At 32.9% G+C, this 26,389-nt stretch overlaps 2 protein-coding genes and 1 pseudogene across 8 annotated transcripts; 2 read left to right on the top strand and 1 right to left on the bottom strand.

Annotated features, from left to right (window-relative positions):
• Position 1: 1 nt before the first annotated feature.
• On the top strand, positions 2-5,941 carry LOC127076406 (uncharacterized). Its single transcript, XM_051018048.1, has 10 exons — positions 2-377; positions 497-559; positions 2,836-2,917; positions 3,446-3,520; positions 3,782-3,848; positions 3,953-3,998; positions 4,268-4,374; positions 4,548-4,617; positions 5,456-5,538; positions 5,634-5,941. The coding sequence occupies exons 1-10, from the start codon at positions 198-200 to the stop codon at positions 5,665-5,667; spliced, it is 807 nt and encodes a 268-aa protein (XP_050874005.1). The 5' UTR covers positions 2-197; the 3' UTR covers positions 5,668-5,941.
• Positions 5,942-16,141: 10,200 nt separating this feature from the next.
• On the bottom strand, positions 16,142-21,707 carry LOC127076407 (inactive protein kinase SELMODRAFT_444075). 7 transcript variants are annotated; one of them, XM_051018054.1, is made up of 12 exons: positions 21,436-21,707; positions 20,948-21,025; positions 20,591-20,710; positions 20,081-20,290; positions 19,814-19,965; positions 19,626-19,720; positions 18,353-19,395; positions 18,112-18,272; positions 17,911-17,987; positions 17,489-17,636; positions 17,052-17,201; positions 16,142-16,696 (listed from the first exon to the last, which is right to left on the bottom strand). In XM_051018054.1, exons 4-12 carry the CDS (start codon positions 20,262-20,264, stop codon positions 16,439-16,441), a joined length of 2,268 nt encoding a protein of 755 aa, XP_050874011.1. In that variant the 5' UTR covers positions 20,265-20,290; positions 20,591-20,710; positions 20,948-21,025; positions 21,436-21,707; the 3' UTR covers positions 16,142-16,438. The 7 variants fall into 7 exon arrangements, with proteins under 7 accessions (XP_050874011.1, XP_050874009.1, XP_050874006.1 ...); XM_051018052.1 differs by having other exon boundaries at positions 20,081-20,342; XM_051018049.1 differs by having other exon boundaries at positions 20,081-20,347.
• Positions 21,708-22,474: 767 nt separating this feature from the next.
• LOC127076408 (triphosphate tunnel metalloenzyme 3-like) lies at positions 22,475-23,292 on the top strand (annotated as a pseudogene).
• Positions 23,293-26,389: the final 3,097 nt, after the last annotated feature.

Raw genomic sequence — 26,389 nt, forward strand, 5'->3', positions numbered from 1 at the left:
AAAGGAATATTAGCATTGTTCATTAAAAAAATCTGAAAAGGTGAGATAACCATTAATTCGTTTATGAACTTGGTGAAATAGTTAGGGATTTAGGGAAAAAAACCTAACCGGAGTGATTCGAGTCCTTTTCCGGCCACTGAAGTCACCGCCTCATACGAAGGAGCTTACCGGCTCACTTCACCGGCACAACCCTCGGAATGGCTATGCAACCGTTCGATCCGTATTACATGTACCAGCCAGATGAACGGAGCAACATCAACACGCTCTTCGTCTCCGGGCTCCCAGACGACGTGAAGGCGCGTGAGATTCACAACCTCTTCCGCCGACGCCCTGGATTTGACTCTTGCCAACTCAAGTATACCGGCCGTGCTAACCAGGTACTCATTCGCAGTTCGATTTTCGACAAATGAAGGTTCTATTGAGTGTTGCAATTTTAAAGGAAATTGAAATTCGTGAATTTTGTGTATGAGTTAGTGGAATTTCGCTTTCTTTTCAGGTTGTTGCATTTGCTACGTTTTTCAATAATCAAGCAGCTATGGCAGCGTTGCACGACCTAAATGTGAGTGTCTAGTTTCAAATATCACAATCCACGATAACACTGAGAGTTGGGAATTTCGTTGAAGATATTAGATAGCTTTATTTTAAGAAATTACAATTATCTGTTATGATTGTTGTTCTTTGGTATTGGGAGAAACCTAAGTCCCAAATTGGTTAACCATAGAGCCTAATTAGGGTTAGTTAGGTTTTATATAGGGTGACACCCTTCACCTTACAAGTCGATTTTGTAGGGATGAGTTAGATCAAACGCTAATTCTAAGATGATATCAATAGCCTTTGGATTTGAGCCACCAACCATTTGTATATGTTGGACGTAACGTGGTGTATTGAGAGATACCCAAGTGCTACATTGGTTTATAAAGTGACATCCCATCTCTCACCATATAAACCGGTTTTATAGAGATGAATTAGGGCAAACTCTAATTCTAAGACTTGCCTTGTTCCATCATGAAATATTCAAACAATGGAATGAAATCTCCATTCCACTCCGCTTCTTTCCATCCCACTCCATTTATTTTAAGATATCCAAACATAGCAGACACGGACACGACTTTATTAGTGCTCAAATATGAGTAAATATCTAATTTGGTACCTCAAATTGTAGGATTGTATCAAAGATTTAGTCCCCTACATTAACAATATACCAAATATTTTTTTAATAACATCCCTTGAGTTTTCGGTTACACTCCGAAATAATCAAAATATTCCTATTGTAAAATTAACTTTTCAAAATCAAACTCTTTGACCCATTTTCCATTTTGATAGTCTCCATCTCCAATTTCTTCATCTTCTCGTTCTCCCTCTCCCATTGTCTTCTCAAGTTCTCCTCTCCTCTTTTCAGATATCTTCTCTTAATTTATTTTTAATAAACTCAAAAGTTACTGTTTGATATTCGACAAATAAATATTAATTGCACAACAACGTATGACACATAATACTTCTAGTTGTTGAATTCACTTTGTGACCACGAAGAACTTCGGCATTGATGAAACCATGTTTAGACAATATAATAGGCATAATTTGTACAAGTGGTCTTACCCATCAGCAACGTTGCAGAGGTATTCAGTATGCACGTTGAACTTCTCTTACATGAACTAAGTGCTCGTGAGTTCAGTTAACATATTAAGTCTGTAAAACGAAATGTACGTTAATTTAAGTCATGCTTGTATACATATAGTTCACATAGTGCCTGTATTTTGAATTTTTTGTTTGTTCGTGAACTAAGTTTTCACGCACTAACATGAATTAAATTAATGTTAAGTCTAAATTTTAAATTTTAAATTTTAAACAACACACAATTTGCAAACACAGGAAACAAAAATACAAAAAAGCATAAAATCATTTAAAACGCAGAAAATCACTAAACCTAAGCAAAAAAAAGAGTATTAATAGAAGACTTTGTATCTCAATCTTTAATCTTTCATCAGGTTTGGTCACATATCCATGGATGATTGTGAGGGATGAAGATTTCAATTGAGAGATAAAAAGGGGTTCTTGAAATATGTATTTGAATAAGGGTGATTTTGGTATTATAGTTAAATTTTAAATAGATTTGGGTGTAACTGAATATTTTTGGGGTGTTACTAGAAAAAACCTATACCAAAATGATCTTGAAATTGTAAATGTTAGTTAAGATTTGTACCTCCGTTGGTATTTGCTGGGGCTATAATGGCATAAAGTTGATTATGCCGGGGATGCATTTGAGATTAAGTAAATAATATCATAAATGCATTTGATAACACATCAAGACAGACTAACCGGATTACCATTTTAAGATTCTAAGGATTATTTTAAAATATTGATAATGTGGAGGATGAAGTTGATACAGTCCAACAATTTCAGTGATCAACTTGGGTATTTTCTCACGTAATTGTAAAGAAAAAAAATAGCTTATGACATGTTTATTGTCTATTAGCTGTCTGTGTTATTTTCAGTAAGCTCTTCAAAACAACTTATGAATAAGCACTTAATAAATCTCTCTCAAATTTCTTTTTGAATTAACATTTAACTAAACCTTTCATCCAAATGCTTCCTAAAGTTATATTGCAGAAGCTATGAAGTTGCACCCCATCAGAATATGTTAATTTCAGTGATTTCACTCAACACATACTCTGAAAGAAGTCCTAGGAGTTTTAGTGGATTATATGTTTCAAATTTGTTATTCAAATGTAGTGGTTTGATAGAAACATAAAAAGGCATATATTTGCAAATATAATGTTGACAAGTTAAAGAAGTTGGTCTTCGATCTAATATATTTTTTTACTTAATGATCGTCAGGGTGTGAAATTTGATCCTCAATCTGGGTCCGTCTTACATATTGAACTTGCCAGGTCAAACTCTAGGAGGAAGCGAAAAATAGGTATATATATTGTGTATGAAAGTTTCAACTGTCAAGCTATAGCGCATACACATAATTTAGATTTTTTTTTCCTCACTTTTTTCCATTCCTTTTATCCTTCAAAACATTTTTCTTCCATTCTCCCCAATTTATTTATTTTGGTGAACTATGGAGACGTTCAATGTGTTTTATAGTGTGTTTGGCTAAACAACTTCATTAAGCACATATTGAATAAACACTTATCATAAAATTGACTACTTTAAGCTGTTTCTATAATCAAAGATGAAATAAAGTTAGCTATTTTCTTATTCCCGGAAGTTGTTTTCACAAACAATTTGGGACATCTTACTAACATAAGCTGGAAACAACTTATAGACATGTGATAAACTATCTTTATAAGCTTAATCTTTAGAATTACACAAATGCCTGTGACATAAGATAAGCTTGCATTAGTTATAAAGTGTAAATAAGCTTTTCCCAACTTATTCTTTTGTACATTAGGTTTACTGTTTTTCCAGGATGATTAGTGGTTTTATTTTGCACTCCCAGGTGGTGGAGCCTATGTGGTTATAGATAAAAGGTCAAAAGGGGAAGCCAATGTTCAGGGAGCCTCAAGTGATGATGGTAACGCTTCTTTGATTATGAGTTCAAGGCAATATATACATTTTTTACTCCGAAATGACTATGATGATATGGCTTGCAAGTTGCTACTATTTTATTGTTGACTCTCTCTAACACATCCATAGCTATTTGTCCCTCTCAATTTAAATTAAGTAGGTGATATTTTAATTTAATGAGGTAAAAAGTAGGAAAAGGTAGCTAGGTTTCATACTCACGCCGCCCCTCTTATTTTGGTTGCTTACCTGCACATGATTTCACGTTTAGGTGAAAGTGATGCTGATGAACCATCAGAAAATGGAAGCAACCATGGTGATATAGCAACTACCCAAAGGTTGAGATTAATTTTAATACTGTTTCCCATACCTCAAAAATTGCACAAGTGTTTTAAATTTCAATCAGTTCACCAAGAATGTTATATTTTCTGCTTGTGTGCAGTGGCGATGCTGTGGTTGGTTCTGACAATCGTGTACCTGGAGCAAGGGTACGTGAAACCCAGCATTAGCAATATGTTGGAAATCGGAACTCTATCTCTTTGCATTTGTAGAAATCATAAAACATCCAATATTCTTTCTCTCATGAAGTGTTACGTTACACAGATTTTGTTCCTTTCTGTGTTTTGGCCAAACCATTATGAACCCATACAAAATTGTGTAATTTGTTAATAAAAAGATATTGTGTAATTTGTAAAAAGTTTCTTTTCATTTTCCCATTAAGCACTTATGTATTATGATGTTTTCAAATTGGTTGCAGGAGCAACATGGAAAGGGTGGTGGTGATGTAGGACCATGTTCCACTCTTTTTATTGCAAATCTTGGTCCAAACTGCACTGAGGATGAATTAAAGCAAGCTTTTTCTGTGTGAGTTGCTGCATCTATTTTGTATTCATGGTTTTGCCAAGGATCTCTAGTATTGTTAATAAAATTGGAAAAGCATTCACCCAGCTGGTTCTTGATGAAAATCTAGACCGTACATTGTTCATCATCTACTTGCTTTTGATTATAGACCTTAATATTTCAATCCATTTTTCTAGGCATGCTGGATTCAACTTGGTCAAAATGCGTTCAAGAGGAGGAATGCCTGTAGCATTTGCTGATTTTGAGGTAAGTCAGTTGCTCTTGCTGATTATAAAGCACCAACAAACACACACACACATTCCAAACACTAGGTGTCAAACCTTAAAACTTACATTAACTAATAATACTTATATTATTGTAGGGTACAAAATTAACCTGACATGCATCAATTTTTCATGTATTTTGAATTATTTATTATCTGTTACATTAAAACAAGACTTTATAATACAGGGTCAGGGGTGTCTAATAAGAAGTTATTGAACAAAGTATTACATTGATGCGTGTCTCAATAACTGTCTGGTTAATTTTCCTGTTGATATAGTAGGCATCATTGGTAGGATAGTAGGCATCACTTGAAACTTTGTTAATTGATGATATTCATGACATCTCAATAACTGGCATCATTGGTAGAATAGTAGGCATCACTTGAAACTTTGTTAAACTGATGTTAATCATGACATATCTCAATCATTATTGGTATCATTGGTAGAATAGTAGGTATTTATAGTAGTGTTAAATTTTTTTTTAGTTCCTATAACATTACCAATTTTTTTTTTCATCTCATAAAAAAATTCCGCATCTTTTAGCTCTTACAAAATTACCATGCATGCAGTTTTAGTCTCTGATGTTCAGTCATCACATATTTTCGAATGATTTTTTGCAAGTCGTGTTTAGAACATTATAAAAGTTTCTCCATAAAAATGTTCATTTTTTGCCATTTTAATACGGATTAAAAAGTTTGGCACTTAAAAAAAATCATATGCTACTTGAAGTATAACTAAGCTAGCCAAATCTATCAAATAGCCATGCCCTGAATTTTTTGTTCATTTATGGATGATCTTATCCACCTTTCTTCTTTTGACAGGAAGTTGATCAAGCTGTTAAGGTCATGGAAGAGCTTCAGGGAACCACGCTTCCATCATCAGATCGGGGTGGCATGCATATAGAGTATCTTCTAACCTTATGGATTTTATAAAAAAAATTGTATGTTGGATAATACTTACATTTCTTACTCTTTTTCTCTCCTTGGTTGTGCTCTCTAGATATGCACGGTCTAGAATGAGGAAGAAGCGGTAGAAGATATATTGGAGATAGACCATTTATGGATGATTTGGGTTCCATAAAAAGGAATCATTGTGTTCCCTCTGGAATAGTTTCAAAAAAGAGAGGTTGGTAAGATGTCCCATTTGCAATTTACAAAACGAGTGCAACAAACAGTTACGTCTTAACCATGTAATCTGTTGGAATGAGTTGAGGAGAATTTTTCTTGCCATTTGGGAGGAAAGGTTGCAAAACTTGAACCCGACCCTGTACCGAAACAATTTTTAATAAAGTTTTCATCTTATTAACAGCAACGAGAGCAACAGTCTCTTGCACTTTTTTTCCAATATATTTTTGAACAGTTTTTATTGTTTAGATTAGCCATAACATTATTTCCTAATATACATATAAGAATATCTAAACAATGAAATGTGATTTGACGCATGCATAAAACTATTTTAAACTATTTTAAATTATTCATGCATATAAGTTAATTTTTAAATTAACAACAATAAAAAGCTAATAATAGCTGAGTCGATTATTGAGCAGTGAAGTTCTTTGAGTGATGCCAGAGTAGTAGATAGGGTGAATAACCAATACTTGGGAGTGCGAAACATTAAATTATGTTGTGACAAAATGATTATTTGACATATAGAAAGACGAGGTGTCATGCTATTACTCTGCGATTAAACATAATAAATTCTCTGAAGAGCTTTCTTACAATATTTTGAAAACACAAGATAAAATATCAACATCCTTTTGTCAACATCTAAAGGTGAGAATAAATCTCTGATCCATTTGACCAGTTAGTTGGTCTATAGGTGATTGATGTTAGACTTGATAGTAAGGACTACACTTCGATTTTCCCACAATTGTAATTGAGAGGGGATTGAAATCACTTGTTGTCATTGACGCTTGAATCAGATTAATCAATTCATTAAATTGAATATTGATAAAAAAAACTCTGAACTCTTTACAAGAATTACAGGAGGTCATAAGAAATTAGTTTTTAGAATCTTTTTTAGAGCAGTCTTTAATTTCTACCTCTTACTAATTTTTACTTGACTTAGTTCATGAGAAAATAAATGAGAAAACTTAGATTCTTCTCCAAATGAAATCTCATTAACAAAGATGTTCGCAATGTGTTTCTTAAACTAAACTTTCTCTTCCAAAGCTCTCAACCCATAGTCATTGTTTTCTCAAAATTCTCTATTTTGACTTCTGAAGATTAACCACAAAAGGAAATAATGAAAACTTATACACCACTTAGAAATCGAGGCATCTCAATTGAGTCTTATCCTATTTATATTTTTTCCCGCAAAATTTGTTAAATTGCTTTCAAATAATCTCCAAGATATTGCCAGTCCTTAAAAAATTTCAGTTTAATTTCTATTTGACTTCTTACAAAAATATGTCATTTCTAAAACATTTTAAATGTGTCAATTTTGTTTTTGATAATGTGAACTCATGTTCTTCTAAAAAGATTCATAAGTCATGCTGAGAAAATAAGATTTAGTTGAATAAGTAATCACTCTTGCTCGACCTCAAAGATTTAAGTGAATGTATTAAAAATGGTTAATAGAATTATGCATTCATTTTCAAACATAACTTATATTATTGTCTAGTATGTAATGATCATAAAATTTAATTTATTTATTTTATCACCTCATAAAAAATCTTATATGATTATATTATTATGAATTGAATATATGTCATCCCTAGTAATATTAACGAGATTTGATTTATCTCTATATAATATTTTTTCTTTTTTATTTTCTCTTTATAATATAAAGATTTTGTATCTTTGACCCCTTAATTGATAAAATGACATTAAATCTTCATATTATATTTAAAATATATATTTTTTGTTTTGAATATTAAAAATTAGAAAAAAACATGAAATTTTTTAATCTAACAAATTTTTTGAACCCAACTCCTGAGACCAATTAGATTGGGTGCTTGTTTCACCATTTCACCATTGAATATTTGCTTACAATTTAACTTAACAAGTAAAATAATAACCGAAAAAATCACAAAAATTAAAAGAATTAAAAATTCATCTTCATCCTTCTCTTTGATATTCTTTTTTAACTTTACCACTTCTTTTTCAAGCTTTTTCAATGTATTTGTCAAGTTCAGTTCTTATTCTCCTTCTTTGTTTATTGTGAGATTTTTTATCGATTATTATATATATATATATATATATATATATATATATATATATATATATATATATATATATATATATATATATATATATATATGAAAAGTTCAGTTATAATGATGGTGGAAATTATCACAATATAACTGAACTTTTCATGTATATATAATATTAGGTAAAAAGTCCCACAGAAAACAAAAAAGGAGGATAGCAACTGAACTTGCATTTGTATCCCTCAAAACCAACGTTAGTAAAATCACCAAACATGACTTTTAAAAAAGAACTTTGGCTAACCAGGGTTCTTTAGAGAAGCTTTGTTAAAAGGAGTATCAAGAGGTTGAACTATCAAATCCTTCTGATCTTTTCCAAACATTATAGTAAGTTTTTAGTGAGAAAGGATGATCTTTAAAATCTTAAATATCTTGATGAATTTTTATGAATATTGACAAGGTAAAGCAGTTGGCATATTGATAAGTTGCCTATGTGAGAGGATGACTATTGTCCTAGGTTCAAAATCCATTAAGACCATTTTTCATGTTTTCTTTCATAAAAAAATAATATTTTATCCTTTATAAGGTTAATAAGTTTTGATTTATCCTCTCGTAATAAAAAAAATTATATTTTTTTTTGAAAAAAAAAATCACGTGAACTTTAATAAATAAATAAATATTAAAAGAAAATTCACATGGACATGCTACATCAGCAAACATAAAGATTCCATGTCATTTTATCAATTGAGGGGGTAAAGGCACAAAATCTTTATATTACAAGAAGAAAAATAAGAAAAAAATATTATAGAAGAATAAACTAAATTTCGCTAACATTACAAAGGGTGATATATATTTATATTATTATTAATCAAACCGCTCTGAGTAACATGCTCTAACTTTAAATGTTATGGTTTAGTTTTATCGTAAAAGTTTTGATTATCCAATGATACATATCCTATAATAGTGGAACCATCCAAAAAATATACAAATAATATATGTTGGACTCTTTAGTAATAATCGGTGCACCCCACAAAATTCTCAACATATCATATCATGTTCAATTTAATTCAAGCCAATAACATAATCCATTAAACATGTTAAAAAGATAATTTTGCAAGTTCACGAACATGTCTAACATCACTTAGAAGAAGTTTACAACCAGGCAAACAAATCCACATTCTTTCAACTTGAGAGTCTTAAATAGTACTCATGTCTCAAACACGTTTGATTAGAGTATCTAAAATCCAAGATTCTGACACTTTTTCAATTTCTCAACTAATTTCCCAACTAGTCACCACTAGTGCATCCAGAATCTAAATGAAACTCTCATTGTCACCTTTGTATTTTATTCTACATATGCAGTGTAGGTAGAATCTGATGTTTAGAAATACACCATCTTTTTACAAATATACATTTTCCTTTTTATTTGAGATTTTGAGTTATATCTATATCTGTACATTACAACCTAGAATTTGAACCAACCATTATTTTCTATGACTAGCAATTGACAACACTTCTATAAATTTTAAGTTAATGTAGACAAAAATGAAACTAACACAACAATAGTAGAGACATCATAGCCGTAGGGTTTTCAAAGATTTCTGTTGATGTTGATATGTAATGAGTAAAAGATATACACATATGTATATGGACAAGAATCAGACCAAGTTGTCCTCAGGATAAAGTGTGCTGTTACTTTGGTTTATATTACTATAACTTACCAAAACATAAGATAAAAGTTGTTGGGTCGGGTCCATTGGACGTTCATTTTACTTGTATTTTTTTTAAGTGGGTTAAAGTACTTGTATTTTTCTTTTAAGTGGGTAAAAGTTTTAGGTCTGGATACTTTAATGTGTCATATGTTTTTAACTCTATTGGACATTAATATTATTTTTTGTATTTTAAAATTAAAAAAATATAGTGTTCGCCATCTCATCTTACCCACCCTCATTTTTTTGGGGATAGACATGCATGTTTGTCACTTCTAATTCTAATTATATAGTCTTTTAAGAATGTAATTGTTTGTGATATTAAAAGAGAAGAATTATGAAGTTAGAATGATAAAAACCCCAGAATGCAACAATGTTACAATTAATAACAATAAAAAATAGTGTATGTATATGTTTTTTTTTGTCAAGTAGTTTAGTGGCTGAAATTCACTCTTTAAAATGAATAATTGAGATGTTGCGGGTTCGGACCCGCGCGTTGTATCTGATGTTCCTACACTAGGGGTATTTGCGGGCCTCTTTGGTTGATTTCGACAAAATACGATACCTAAACCGATTAAAAATATATGAGTTGATTTAGATTGGAGTTGCACATTTTTTGCAATAAAGTTCAAACCAAATCAAACTAAACCGAGAAACTGATGACTTCTCAGCAAGTGTATCGATAACATCGCAGTAATAAAAAAAATCGAATTCACAAAGACTGCTATTTAACAAAATAATATTGTGCAATGCGTAAAATGTAATAAATTACGGGGTTTTATGGTTTTAAATGCGAAAAGAAAATAAAGTGTTATGACAGTAATGTGAAAGTGACCAGGTTGTGTATAAAATCCCACATTTCTCTATTGTTGACGTTTGATGCTTTACATGAATAATCTCACAATTATAATCCAATGGCGAATTAAGAAAATCGATATAACCAATCCCCTGCGATATAGCTCACTAATAACTACTCGGAATTTCCTATCCCTAATTCACTAGCGTAAGTAGGATTAGACGATGCAATAGAGCGTTAATTTACTAACCATTACTCGGGATCTTCTATTCCTATTCAACTAGTGTAACTACAACAATTGCCATAGGTTCAACACAGAGACTAATTGTCAATATTCCCTATGTGCCCAAAATCATATTAAAAGAGTATCTCACATAAAAAAGTATTAGGAACAATAAGCAATTGAATAGAATCATAGATCAAAGAATTCATGCAAGGTCAAATCAACATATGTCACAACAATATAGAAACAAGTTCATCAAACACAACCTAACCAAGAGAGAATTAACTACTCAGAATTTAGATTACAATACCAAAAACAATTAAGAAGAATTGCATATGAGATCCCTAGAAGAATTGACCTCCAATGACTTCCCATGCTCTCCAAATATTCTAACTGATGTTGTAAATCGTCACTTTTGGTTTAGAAATTCGTCCATTTTCGGGTAAAGTTCAGAACCCTTGAAAAAAATACCAAAATTCCCCCTTTAAAACTGTCAAAACGCATCAGAAAAGCCTAGAAAACAGCTTATCATGTGCATGATACTTTTCCATAACGTACACGATTTGAACATGCTGCATCGCGCGTGTGATTATTCCAGATTGAAGATATTTCTCTTAGCTTCATTTTGCAAAAAAATCCACGTCAAAACTAGTTACGAAACTCTATATATGATCAATTTACTGGGCATACGTCAAGATGTAAATTATGCTGAAAGTTGCTCGTCTCTTCACAATTTCTTCCCGATTTCTTGGCCTTGATCTATTTCTTCGACTTCTTCATTTTTTTCACACTTCATATTTAGCTCATCTTTAACTTGAGATTTCATTGAATTAATCGCAAATACTCATAAAAATCATGTAATGACAAACTGTCATAAAAAACAACGAGTTGGTTTGTGTTTGATTGATTGGGTACATTAAAAGAAAATGTGGAAATATATTTTCAAAAAAATCTATTTTACATTAACTACTTTTCCATAATAATATAAATCCTTAATTTTTTCGTTTCTCCATATAGGTTGTGAATGTGATAAATGACGTTTAATTTTTTCTTCTTGAAATTGAATACCTTATACTAGTTTCCATAGTAATGATGATATAAATTATACGAATTATTTATGTTTGGTTTGAGTTTACGGGCTTGCGGATAAAGTTCTAGAAATTCGTTTCCCGGACCAATTAACAATGGGTTTTATTGATTTGATTCAATTTTTTCCCGAATTAAAAAAATCTGACCCATACATTATAGTTTGGTTTGAATTCCTGTTTGTTTTGAATTTGTCTGAACTAATTAACACCCCTATCCTATGTTGGGATTAAACCCCATTGAATATAATCTAAATCAATCTTTCTGATTGAATGCTCCTTTCGTTTCTCACTCGTTACTTGAGTGATTCAACCATACATTGGTTGCAAGATGATTCCACTGCACAATGATTTGAGAAAGTAAATTTGAGAAGAAAAGAGAAATTAGGATTTTGGGAAAAAGGGGAAGAAAATGGATCAACTTTTGCATAGTTTTTATCTGCATTTATTCTTTACTATATTCTCTTGTTCTTAATTTGACAATAGTAGGGTACCTCCCTATTTATAGATAAAATTACTTACACATGAAGTAATCTCTAACTAACTAACAAAACAAAGTAAAAGCTAACTTTAACTCTGTCGAGGTTTACTCTTTCGACAACTATCTACTTCGACTACTATCGAATATTAACGATATCGACTTTGTTGAATCTTACAGCATGATTAACACAAAGAATTACATATTTAACACACCACCTAATTTATTGTGTATAAGTTATATACATTCATCATAGTTCTCAATCTCTTGAGTAATTCGACTTTCACAACCTTCTTCATGATGTTTACAATCTGATTCTCAGTTCTGCAGTGTTCCAAATTCATTTTCTCATATGCTATTTTCTCTTGAAGATAATGGAACGTCATCTTGATGTGTTTGCTTCTTCCATGTGTTATAGGGTTCTTCGTCAGATTGATAATAAGCATGTTATCGATCTTCATGGTCATTGCTCCGTGGTCTTCTCTTGAAATCTCTTTGACAACTCCGCAAGTGCAAGAAAATATCATAGTAATATAAAAGATTGTCGAACCCACAAAGACCAAATATCAATCTACCATTATCTATTGTTGTCATGTAAATCTAAGTCTAGGAGTAATAGTTTTGAATGCAAAAGAATTAGAGTAAGCTAGGTTAGGGAATTAATATAAAAACGGAGACTGAAATGTAATTTCCGGGTATTATTGGGACTCGTATAAAATTCAACACCTAAATTTAGTTTTAAAGATATTTTCGACAACAATCTTAATTTAAAAATATTTTCGACAACAATCTTAATTTAAAAATACTGCTCACTTTCGTGCAGCTAGTACTGGATTTCGGAACCGTAACCGCCTACTTTCATGCGTTACAAGTCACAATTCCGAAATTCCTTTTTGAAATTCATCGGCGTCAGCATGTGGATTTTCTATTTTTCACTTTTCCTTCTGGCTTATGGGCATCAGGGTTGGCATTCTGAGGGCTGACGGGCGCCAGCCTATGCATTTTCAGATTTTTCCATTTTCTTTGGCTGACGTGCGCCTGGTCTTGAGGCTGATGGGCATCAACTGTGTTATGAGCTCATCATGACAACAACAACAGTGCCTCAATCTCATGAACACAGTGGTATACTCAAAATCAGAAAATAAACAACAATAAAATTCAAAAATCAATAAAATACAACAATTTATATTTGCTTGATTTGACCTTTTTTTCCACCCTCATGACAAACCAACTATGGATTCATGCTCGGGATGATGTTGGGAAGTTATTGGATACATTATTTATGTAAAACAAATATCAATTTGCATTTGACCATTTTTGTTCATGGATGTTCAAGAACACTTTAAACTCTTGATTTTGAAATCAATTGAGTTTCCATACAAAATGGTGATTATTAAGGTACTAAATAAGTAGAGCAAAAGTAAAAATACAATATAATTAAATAAAAAACAAGCATAAGATTCATTTAAACAACAACAAAATCAATTTTGTTTATGGAGGTTCAATAACACTTTTCAACTCTTGATTTAAAATCAATTGAGTTCCATACCAAATGGTGATGATTAAGGTAATAAATAAATAAAAAGTAAAAATGCAATAGAATTAAATAAAGAGCAAACCTAAGATCCATTTAAATAATAACAAATCACTTTTATTTATGGAGGTTAAAGAACACTTTTCAACTCTTGATTAAAATCAATTGAATTTTCATACAAAATGGTAATGATTAAGGTACTAAATAAATAAAGTAAGAGTAAAAATGCAATAGAATTAAATAAAGAACAAGAATAAGAGTCTACCTATTCAATAAAAAGAAAGAAATGTCTTGAAATAAAATGAAGAGAGTTTTGACTTAGTTTTTGTGAATGATTGGTGGTAAAGATTTGTGAATGAGAATGATTTTATTTATAGGCTCTAAAAATGGTAGTTTATGAATTATGCAAAGAGTGTGAGTGTCTTATAGAAACTTATTTAATTAAATAGTAAATAATGATGTAATATATGTATGGAATAATGATTTATTAATTAGAGATATTTTGAGTTTTCTAAAAACAATTCTTTATGATGCATGAAAATGATTAATAAAATTTAAATGAATATTTTTATGATAAATCAAATGATCATGAATTTATTTTTTAAAATGCATAATGAAAAAAATGCAATTTTATTCAATTTCTTCAATACGTAAAATATTGACTTTTTTACTATATATGCATATATGCATAGTTATGGTGACTTTATTTGATGATAAAAATGGACTTGTATCAGATGAATTTAAAATGCCCGAACAAAATTGGGGTATGATAGTGGTGTGTTAAAAATATTTTTGGTAATACAAGTGCTATAACCGGTTAACATGGGGTTGTAATCGGTTATAACAAGACAAAAGTCACTTCTAAGCCGAAGAAAAAAGAAAAATTCCATGGATGTAACCCGTTAACATCTGCACGTAAACGATTATCACTGAAAGGAGAATTAATTTTGTGTCAACTATAATCGGTTACAGGCTTGAGTTTTCTATTTTTTCAGTTATTTAATTGTGTGAATTATGTCTCAATCACTTTTGTAATACTTGTATAAATGCCTTGGAGACATCCTCATCTTTGTTAATGAAATATTATCACCACAATTCTCTCTCTCTCTCTCTCTCTCTCTCCCTCCCTCCCTCCTAGTTTAACTATTTAACTCTCTCTCTCTCTCTCTCTCTCTCTCTCTCTCTCTCTCTCTCTCTCCTAGTTTAACTATTTAACTTTCGAATCCAGTTACGAACTATATTCGAGTTGGTTTGATTCATTGTCAGTCCTACTTATGAAGGACTGGTTCCGACATAGACACGAGACACAATACAACACGTGATAGAATAGAATATTTGATTATTATTAGTCATAAATAATTTCCTATAATTAGGATTGTATCATAATTACATACGTTACACATTGTTGTATATATACCCTATTCAGATTAATGAAAAGGCAACGCATTCCATTAATCTCTTACAACACGAACACCCAGACACTGATAATATAAAAAATATAGAACATCGACATCGTTACACATGATAATAACTTCATTTATCCATCTATTATTAAAAGTTAAACTTCGTTTATAACATTGCTGCAATACATGTTTAACATTTTTAGATATGTGTGAGATTTGTCTTAAAATACGTGTAAGAGTGTGTTGAAGCAAAGAAGAAGAAAAAATATTTTTTTTAAATACTTGTCTAAATTATTCGACATATATTATATGAGTATCAAACGGGTATTTGACACTGATTTAAAGAGTGTCAAAGCAAAGAGAATAAATCATTTATTGGGGACATTTGTTTGATTTTTGTGACACTTATATGACTTTTCCAATACAGTGTCGTACGAGTGTTATACAAATGTCGGACATCACATCTACTGCTAGAAGTTTTCGTGCTTCATAGGTTACATCCATATCTACAAATTAGAAGTTACAATTTGAATCAACCATTATTTTTCATGATTTACAATTAACACAATGAAACTAAGACAACAACAATGGAGGAATCACAACCGTAGGTTCTGCAAAGATTTCTGTTGATGTTGATAATGTAATGAATAAAAGATATATACATATGGATATGGACAAGAATCAGACCAAGTTGTTCTCAGGATAAAGTGTGGTGTTACTTTGGTTTATATTACTAGAACTTACTAAAACATAACAGAAAAACAAAACACACATGACATGTTTCACAATCGTATTACTATTATGTCTCAACCTCCAAGCCCTGTCATCATCACCCAACCAACAAAATGTTTTTTTATACATAACCAATAAAGTCTCTTTTACAAAATCAATAATTCAAAAAATATGACATTGTCAACATCATCCAACTTAGGTGATTCAAATTCAAAAAGAAAAAAAAATGGCCTCTCTGATTTTACACTACATTTGATGTTTAAAGGTAACTGTGGTTATGTGTTATCATTGTCATTGATTGCTACTTCAGAAGACAATCATCACCACAAATTTGTTTCTCATCACATGCAAGTCCATGCACATGCAACAGTTCTAGAGAGAGAGAGAGATTGGACCACCTTACAGAAAAAGCTATTTCAATTTCATCCATTTGTAGAGACCATACAAATATCTCCAGTGTAATCAATTAAGTTCATTGAAGCACTAGTTTTACATAATTTCTCTAAACAAATTCAAAAGCTTCTATATTTTACTTATGCAACTTTCACTTTCACTCTCACTCTGCTATACACAGATATCTATGTAACACCGACACTTCCTAATGCAAAAAAATAGAACAAAAATAGGAGAGTAATAACTAACAGCAAACATATTTAGCATAATTATAATTCGATTTTCATGATCAACCACTTTGCTTCAAATATCATCTTCAGATGAGGCCCTTATAGGCTTGTCCCTACTCCTATCCCAATAGGAAGGAGGTTTGTACTTGTCAAGAGATAGTTTTCCACTGAATGATGACTCCAATGAATCTTCTAAGAGGGGACCACTGTAATGATGCTGTCTCTGCAGTGGCTCTGACCAAATGCGACCGCTCCTGTTTCCAACATCATAGCCTGGAGTAGAAATGTAATTTGTGTCCATCACCATGTCGCCCTCTAGAATTCGGAGAACCTTGAATAAATAACCAAGTATACCAAATCAGTTAGCATATTATATCGTAATTTTATTAGTTATTCATTGACGGCGTAAAAAGGTTTTACACAAATATCTACATTGTGAGATATGATTCCGTGAAAAATTTTACACCGAGTGCATGATTGTAAAGTTCTTACATTATTAGAAATATCTGTTCTGAAAAAGTTACTAAAGTGGAAGTGGTCCAATTCCTAATTATTGTGAACTTTTCCCATTGACTCTGTAGGATGTCCATCTTAACTTTTTAGGAAAGTTGAAAAAGCTATGCAACCATTGATTCTTGAAAACAAACAATGTGGCGACAAAAAGATATGTCGAGAACTTTGTTTACCTGTGACATTCGTGGTCTACAATGAGGATCTCTCCTTATGCATAATGAAGCAGCATGCAACATGCAATAGACCTCATGTTCTAAATAGTGACGTCCAAGCCTCGGGTCAATCAGTTCGTCAATGGCATATTCTTCTAATAGTGGCCGGGCCTGTTTAATATTGAAATATTTATACACCATTAGTCTAGGTTAGGCAATGAACATTGATTGAACAAACAAGAAATTCAATACTCTTTGGATTGTTAAGAGCTTATGACCTGTCTATAAGTTGTTTTCAGTTTCTTTCTGTATGATCCCCGGATAGTTTATATGAAAATAATGACTATTTTTTATCTTTCGTGATAGAAATAGCTTATTCATAAACATTTACTCGATAAGTGCTTAATTAAGTTACTTATCCAAAGAGGACTTATATCACATTATGAATTCTAACTTACCCACTCAGTAAGACACTGTTGTCCCTTTGGCCGAGTGAGATCGACAGCTTTTCTACCGGTAACAAGCTCCACTAATACCACCCCAAAGGAATAAACATCAGCTTTTTCGGTGATTTGGCCGCTTTGAGCATATTCAGGAGCCAAATACCTACACGTACAACAGCTTAGATATAATCCAAGAAGCATGACGAATACAACATGACAGGCATGTTATAAGTTATAGGATATATCACGGTTACAATACAAAACATAAAAATTAGTATAACACACAAAGCACTTATCAAGAGAAAAAATTGATATACTAAAGAGCAAAATGAGTGATTATAGCCAAAACTTTAACAGCGATGTATTCTTGGTTTTAATCTCATATTGCATACACAAGTTTGACAATGAAACAAAATTAAGATCGATATAAAGCATACCCGAATGTTCCAATTACTCTAGTATCCACACCCATGTCTCCATCAGGTTGCCACCTTGCCAATCCAAAATCACCAACCTTGCATATTTCAGCACAATTCAATAAAATTAGAAAATTAAGCACACATTTGATACACCTCAAAAAGAGTCTATGGATAATTGTGTCTTTTGTTGTAAAAATTGAAGGCAAAGAACTATCCTACCAGAGGTTCAAAATCATGAGTTATGAGAATGTTGTTTGGCCTCATGTCGCGGTGGATGATACAACCAACTCTGCACTCTTCGTGAAGATACCTTAACCCGCGAGCAGCTCCAACAGCAATTTTCTGCCGTGCGGACCATTCTAAAGGATCCCTTTGCCGCCCTGAAATATTACAAAGTATTAGACCAATATAGAATCAAAACGGTATCAGTACCATGAATTCGATAATACATTGCAATTACCATATAAATGTGAATCCAATGATCCATTGCATATGTACTCGTAAACAAGAAGCCTTCTCTTATCCTCTATACAGAATCCAATCAGCATAACAACATTTCGGTGCTGAGCACAGCTCAGGACTTCTACCTCAGAGCAAAATTCGACATCACCTTGCGAACTAGCCAATTTATGTTGCTTGACAGCAATGACTTGTCCTTCTGGTAGAACCCCTCGATGAACCGATCCATACCCTCCTTCCGCCAAGAAGTTGGCATGTGAAAATCCACCGGTAGCGAGTTCCAACTCAGCATAGCTGAACCACCTTGGAGGTTTTCCAAAAACAGGTGCCTTGTGTTGGCACATTGAACACAATGGAGGTGGACCAAGTGGAGCATTTCCTGATAACGCTATTGCTTCTCTTAAATTACCACTAAAATCCGAGTCATTTCTATATGCTGCCGACATTTCCATTCCCGCTCCTCTATCAAGCCTAGAATACTTTTCTAGCAAAGCTTTGGTTGTAGTTGCTTGAGGCATACCATGATACGCCTCTGATCTTTCTCCGTTGCGTTGAGATGATTGTTGATGTAAAAGCAATTCCGTGATCCACGGCTGGTACCTAAAGCTAGCCGAAGCCGTCGACAGACTTTCACTTTCTGTGTCTGAATTAGTATCACAAAGTTCTTGACTTTCCTTAATGGTTTCTTCTTTCTTCCTCTCACCATTCATCTCTGGGATACAGAACGGTGAAGTTCCAGGATCAGAGCTTGAAGCTGATGAAGTGCCAGCTTCAGTAGTAGCGGTGAATGGTGTCCCTAACTCAGGGCTGCTAGTTGGAGTAACATTTGGTCCTTTGATAGAATCTACTAAAGAATCCATCTTGTTTTCGGTTTGCTTTTCAGGCATATCATCTTGCTCAGAATGTGATGTACCAGCTTCTTCAACTTCCTTCTTTTGTGCTCCAATCAAGTTCAAACGAAGCACTTTCGGTTGAGTACGCTTCATAACAACAATGTTACACTGCAACTCTTCCATGCATCTCTTTTCCTCATGTTTGAGATGTCTGCACACAAAGCAAACATCAAATTCCAACATATCAATAACTGGATTATAGTTACAATCTTTGAAGCAAAGACACAGACGCGACATGGACAATGACACGTAAACACCATTAATCATCATGAAATTGAAAGTAATAACATGTGCTGGGCACGTTTTCAATCTGAAGCGTTGGTGCTACATAGGTTACAACAGTGTGATTCTTAATGAGGAAAAGACAATAGAGACTATTACTTGTCTAAAACAACCCAACTGGCTTGTCCTTTCTTGGCTTCTGCGGCCACTGATCCACAAGGTGATCCAGAAATAATTTTAATCCTCACATTTATCTGTTGGAAAAGGTTTAACACAAGGATTAATATCTTCGAAATTCAAATTGCATGAACCTTTTACACACCAAAACCAAGGCTTCTAGTACTAACCTTATTCGGATCATAGACATCGTGGAGCTGAAGGATCATCTGAGAGCAAGAATCAGTAATATCACTTTTTTGCTCTAAAATTGTTCCTGGAGGATACTTCTTAATACCACTGGCACAGTCACCAGCAAATCTAGGAAAACCCCATCTTCTACCTGCGCGGTAGTATAAAAAACATCGGGGTTTAATTTGTATACACTGACAATGTAAAATAGTTTTACACAGACATCACTTAACGAGAAAAGAAGCACAAAATTAAAAAGGAATCACCTGAACTTTGAGAAGGAACAACAACAAGCAGTGTAATGCAATCACCAGGTTGAACAACATGAGTCAATGACCAAACAAGAGCCGTCTTTGGAATTTCCTTTGACGCCTTAACAGCAACAATAACCTTCTCAGCACCATCACAACTTTTCTCTTGCTTCCCCCTCTTCGGCTGCTCTCGACTCATCGCCACGAATAACAACGCCACAAAAACTACCTCGCCAAAAAGCTTTAACTCTCAATTCAAGTCTCAAAAACCATTAGCCTACCCTACAAGTACAATTATCATTTATCACCAACATGCTACTAGTTCTATAAAGTCTTGTAACCAAATAACCAAATTCAAACCTTTATATCACAAACTCTCAAATTCAAAAACTCCTCTAACGTTCACAGAATCTTGTTTCTTTCTTCTTTATCATCTTATCACCAATATTTAAGAGTGATTCTACACTACAGTCTACAAGTACATTCCTAAAGTAGTATCAAATAAATCAGTGAAGAATCAGGTACCCTTTTGTGGCTCAGAAAGCAAGAGAAGATGTTATCACAGTTGTTTGTAGCAGACCCCCCTTCAAGTTCAAAATGCACCTCACTCACCCTTTCATATCACACTAGCTTTGCTTTTTGTGCCTTCAAGTTTCAAATCACAAAGCCAAGTCAAAATAGATGAAAAGAAACACCTTCAAAAAAGGTAAAGTTATGCGTGTGTTTTGGATCCATTTAGCTGGCTCTACTACCAAGAAAATCACTAATAGAAGGAAAATTCCACCAAAAGATTCCTAATTTCCTATACACAAACAGTATATCTTGGGACCCTTTGCTTTCTATTTCAATTTTCAACAGGAAACTATACAATCAATCCCTCACATGATAATATATAGGTTCCAATGTTTAGGTCATGTAGCTCTCTAGCACTTTCAAACTTCATCATTGAATATTTCCACCCTGCACAGTTCCAAATCAAACTAGATTACAAAAATGATATAAAAGAAATGAATAGTATAGCACAGTTAGGTATATGCACATTGCACAACAATACATACATGTGCAAACATATATGAATATGATAATAATGATAATAATGAAAATAATGAAAACAATGATAATCAAATAATGTTGGCTTAGAAGGTCAAATACATCATTAGAGACTAAAAAACAAGAAAAGGAAAAGAGGGGTGTGGCTAGAATAGGCATTAGATCCAAAAATCAGAACCTTTCATTTTCTTTATTATATTCATGTTTTTTGAATATTATATTTGAAAACTCCTATAGACAAATGAACATTTCCAGAGAGATAAAAACAATAGAAAAGAATAAGAAAGAAAGAAACACATTATTTAATTTATTTTGCTCACAGTTTATGTTGAGTTGAGATTCTTTAAAGTTGATTTGCAGTGAAAATCCGTTTGAGAAAAGTTGAATGAAAATGAAAAATGAAAAAGAGGGGTGAGAGAAAATGGAAGAAAGATGGAAACTTTAGGAAGAGATAAGAGAAGGGTGAAAGAGAAAAGAGTGTTTGTTGAATGGGAAATAAGTGAAGAATAGAAAAATGGTTTTGTGGGAAAGAAGAAAGGTGTGAGCTTTGTTTTGAGTGACTAATTGAGAGAGCGAACAAAACTAATTTTTTTTCAGCCACCTGTATGTCAGGTCCATTGGTTCGACTTGGATCAATTGATTTGGTTCGGGGAATAGTTCTTACATAACGTGGATTCAATCTCATCCCGATTCCGATTGTAGTTGCGAAAATTGAACAGTGATTTTTTAACATTCAATGTCTATGATTAATTGAAAGTGTAAAATCCTTTTATACGGGTTAAACGTCAATCATCACATCACAAATTGATTTTAAAAAATTAAATAGTTTTTTAAAATAAATAAATGAGGATTAGTAATTTTTAAAAATATATAATCGAAGGAAAAGGTTAAAAATTGCAGATTCAGGGCAAATCATGTAGTAGTATGAATTTTGTTTTAGTGCTGTAAAATGAGCTTTCAAATGTGTAATGGTTTAGGATATGAGTATGCCCCTGATTTTCATCTTAATTTTGGATATGCCACTCAATTTGAGTTGTAGAATTGAAGGTAGAAATTTTACAAAATTTAATATTTAAAATATCAATTATTTTTATATTAATTTAGGGTTAATACCTATTCTCCTCTTGTCATATAAGTTATATTTTAAAAAAATCCTTTAAAAAAAGTTTGATAAATTTTTTTAACATTTAAAGATTGTATCATTTTTTATCTTTATCATATCAACTCATCAAAAAAATTACGTGATACTATTTTTTTTAGTTTTTTTTATTTTATCTAATTTTCATATGTATATTTCAGAATGTAAAATTACGCAAATGCCTCCAAATAAAAACAAGATCAATTTGTGTGTTGAAAATTAAACTCACGTAAAATTAAAGTAAGATAGAAGTGAAGATCGAAGACAAGGAAGAACTCGAAGAAGCTCGTCGTCATAACACAAGCATCACCGCCGCCAACACCACCACAACCACCACTAGCGCTGCTACTATTCTCCATCAATTCGATTGCGCATAAGATTCATTTTCCAAAGGGAATCACATCGGCCTCTAATCTTAATCTCTTCCCAGTCCGTTCCCTCTCTCTACCCCATCCGAAATGGAAGTCGAAGTGAAGTTTCATCTCACAAACGCAAAATCTCATCATCATGTCACCACCTTGCTCTCTCCCTTTCATGTCATAACCAATCGCCAACACAACCTCTTCTTCGACGGTGCCACATCTAAACTATCTTCTCGGTGCACCGTTCTTCGTCTCTGATTCTACCGTAACGACGAATAATGTGTTGTTTCGCTCAAAGCAAATGAGGTTCTTGTCGACGGTGTGAGCCGCGTTGAAGAAGATGAAGAGGATTTGGATCCAAATGTTGGTCGTGATTGTGTTGTTGAACCGGGGAAGTTGGGTTTATTGGATCGAGGATTCTGAAAAATGTGAAAGAGGAATTTGGGGTAGTGGGTGAAAATGGATTTATAGGGTTAGGAGGTTTCCGGAACGTGAGGATTGTTTATGATTGGAAAGGTTTAAAATTGAAAGTGGATGAGACTGATTTTGATTTTGGAACTTTATATGAGATCGAGTGTGAGAGTGTTGATCCTGAAGAAGCTAAATGCATTCTCGAGTAATTCTTGTGGAGTTATGCTTTTGTAGTTGATCATTTAAGAATTAAGATTGTAAGATTTACGGATGTTGTTCAGATGAGTTTGATCTTTCATTTCAACTGGCCATTATCATTTTATTGATCTTACATATCCCTTTGACATTGAGATATGTTAATGATCTTACATATCTCTCATATCTAAAGGTTTTGTGTTTACTTGGGGCATTTATGTCCTTACAAACTGAAATACACATGTGGAAATTAGATAAAATGAAAAGAAAATATAAAAAGTCATGCTACATCAACTTTTTTTATGAGTAAATGAGAGAATATTCAAACGTTAGGAGAATTGATCAAACTTTTTTTACACCGGAGGATTTTCGAAAATGACTCGTATAACAAGGGAACAACAAGTATTAACCCTTAATTTAGATTAAAATCTCACATTGTCCTTGTCTTATTAAACCAACTCAAAACTTTAAATTTTATCGCGGTTAAATTATGATTAAAAATATCTTTTACATAATTGTTATAATACTATTTTGCATCTATAAATATGAAAAAACAAATATTTAAATAATATAATAATTATAATAATATCATAAATAAATTACAATATTAAAATAATTTGATAAATAAGTTTACAAGATGGAAATATGAAAAACTATTTATAAATATAATATTATGATTCTAAGGTTTGGTCAACTTCAAAATTTAAACATTTTTATTAGATATAAATAAATTGTGATCTATCTTAATTCTTAATTACAATTTAAATAAAATAAATTTTATTTTATTATAAAGTATTTTATAAAAATCATTATAATGATATTCATTAATAATTTTTAAATATGGAAATATGAACATTTATTTAATTAATATAATAGTAACATGATTTTAGTGTTTGGTCAACATCAAATTTTAAACAGTTTTTAAAGGAACATTTTGATATAATTATTAATATCCACTCAATTAATTTAAAATATTTAATGTATAATGATAAAACTCCTTAAAAATTGTAATTTTTTGTATTCAAAACTCCTTAAAATATGAAAATATTTTTTTTGAAAATTTTAATAACTTTAAATATTAAAAATTCTATTGGATATTTTGAAGAAACTCTTTTTCTAAAAATACAATATAATAATATAATTCAAATGTTTAAATACATATTTTAGATATTATTTTTACTCTCCATAAATTAATTCAAATTATTTAATATATATAGGTTGGTGCTAAAAAGAAGTACAACAGTAACCCGATGCATTCTCGTAGCTATGATGCTTATAGTCCTATCCCAAATGTCCTGCTAAGACAACTAGGAAAATGCTATATAGACGACAAACCAGAACAACAGGCCGGGGGCAACATCCTTTCCAACAGGGAGCTCAACAAAGAACTAGAAATCAGCGACACTAACAAGATTTACAACAAATAAGGTCACAACTGTATCACGATGGGGGAGTACAACAATGAAATACAAAACAGTGTCATCATACGTGAAAGTAAAAGGAAACAGGTTGATGAAAGTCTCAACATGAACATTGAAGATAAGGCAGGATCCTCCAAGAGGACCAGTCGAGAAGCATGAAGATCATATCCTAGAATAGTTGTGGTTTGGAAACCCTCTTAGAACGGTTAAGTTATTGTTTAAGTTTCACCGCCTTGAAACTAGGATCACTACGACAAAAACTGGAATAGACAGCGCACCTTAGAGGGCGCTTTACTACAAAAGCGCTCTTTAAAGTGAAGCGAAAAATAAGGAGCAATAGACAGCGCACTTTAAAGAGCGCTTTTGTAACAAAGCGCCCTCTAAGGTGAAGCGAAAAAATAAGGAGGAGATAGAGGGACAACAATACATGGCGCTTTTTAGAAAGCGCCCTCTAAGGTTACCCTTAGAGGGCGCTTTTAATAAAGCGCTGTTATAAGTCCATGTGCATTTCCAGCTTATAAAGCGCTTCTGGAAAGCCTTAGAGAGCGCTTTCATAAGCGCCCTCTTAGGCCCCTTTTAGAGGGCGTTTTGTTTCCACAAGCGCCCTCTAAGGTGAAACGAAAAAATAAGGAGGAGATAGAGGGACAACAATACATGGAGCTTTTTAGAAAGCGCCCTCTAAGGTTACCCTTAGAGGGCGCTTTTAATAAAGCGCTGTTATAAGTCCACGTGCATTTCCAGCTTATAAAGCGCTTCTGGAAAGCCTCAGAGAGCGCTTTCGTAAGCGCCCTCTTAGGCCCCCTTTAGAGGGCGCTTTTTTTCCACAAGCGCCCTCTAATGTCCCCTTTATAAAGGGCGCTTTATTACAAAAGCGCACTCTAAAGTGAAGAGAAAAAATAAGGAGCGAACAACTTGAATAGACAACGCACTTTAGAGGGCGCTTTTGTAACAAAGCGCCCTCTAAAGTGAAGCGAAAAAATAATGAGGAAATGAAGGGACACCAATAGAGGACGCTTTATTGAAAGCGCCCTCTAAGGGTAACCTTAGAGGGCGCTTCTAAAAAAGCGCTCTCTATGTCCATGTACATTTCCAGTTTATAAGGCGCTTTTGGAAAGCCTTAGAGAGCGCTTAAAGCGCTCTCTAAGACCCCCTTTAGAGGGCGCTTTTGTAACAAAGCGCCCTCTAAAGTGAAGCCAAAAAAAAATGGAGGGACAACAATAGAGGGCGCTTTTGTGAAAGCGCCCTCTAAGGTTACCCTTAGAGGGCGCTTTTGAAAAAGCGCTCTCTAAGTCCATGTACATTTCCAGTTTAGAAGGCGCTTTTGGAAAGCCTTAGAGAGCGCTTTCAGAAGCGCCCTCTTAGGCCCCCTTTAGAGGGCGCTTTTTTTAAAAAGCGCCCTCTAAGGTCCCCTTTAGTAAACATTAAAAATATAACATATACTGCATGTCTCTTTATTTTCCCTCTCTATAAGCTATTTCGTTTTCTCTCAACTGCGATTACTCTCTACTGCGATTACTCCCTCACCGTTCATCGTTCGTTCTCCCTCCCTCACCGTCATCGTCGCCGTTCGTTCTCCCTCCCTCACCGTTCACGTTCACTGCGTTATCCTCTTCCACCGTCACTGTTCACTTTCTTCTCCATCGTTACCGTCACCTTTAAGGTATTTCTCTTCTCCATCTTTACCGTTCACTTTCTTCATGTGTTTGATTATGGCATTTTCTAAACTTAGTTTTTCATTTTGTGCATT

This window comes from Lathyrus oleraceus, chromosome 4 (assembly GCF_024323335.1).
Source record: "Lathyrus oleraceus cultivar Zhongwan6 chromosome 4, CAAS_Psat_ZW6_1.0, whole genome shotgun sequence".
Classification (NCBI taxonomy): Eukaryota; Viridiplantae; Streptophyta; class Magnoliopsida; order Fabales; family Fabaceae; genus Lathyrus; species Lathyrus oleraceus.

Excerpts from the sequence above, each read along its gene's own strand:
- LOC127076406 (XM_051018048.1), top strand. The coding sequence starts at position 198 with ATGGCTATGCAACCGTTCGATCCGTATTACATGTACCAGCCAGATGAA. Across the intron at positions 3,521-3,781 it reads GGGAGCCTCAAGTGATGATG|GTGAAAGTGATGCTGATGAA; the intron begins GTAACGCTTCTT and ends TTTCACGTTTAG. Across the intron at positions 3,849-3,952 it reads GATATAGCAACTACCCAAAG|TGGCGATGCTGTGGTTGGTT; the intron begins GTTGAGATTAAT and ends GCTTGTGTGCAG.
- LOC127076407 (XM_051018054.1), bottom strand. The coding sequence starts at position 20,264 with ATGAGTCGAGAGCAGCCGAAGAGGGGGAAGCAAGAGAAAAGTTGTGAT. Across the intron at positions 19,966-20,080 it reads TGTTCCTTCTCAAAGTTCAG|GTAGAAGATGGGGTTTTCCT; the intron begins GTGATTCCTTTT and ends ACTACCGCGCAG. Across the intron at positions 17,202-17,488 it reads AACAGTGTCTTACTGAGTGG|GCCCGGCCACTATTAGAAGA; the intron begins GTAAGTTAGAAT and ends AATATTAAACAG.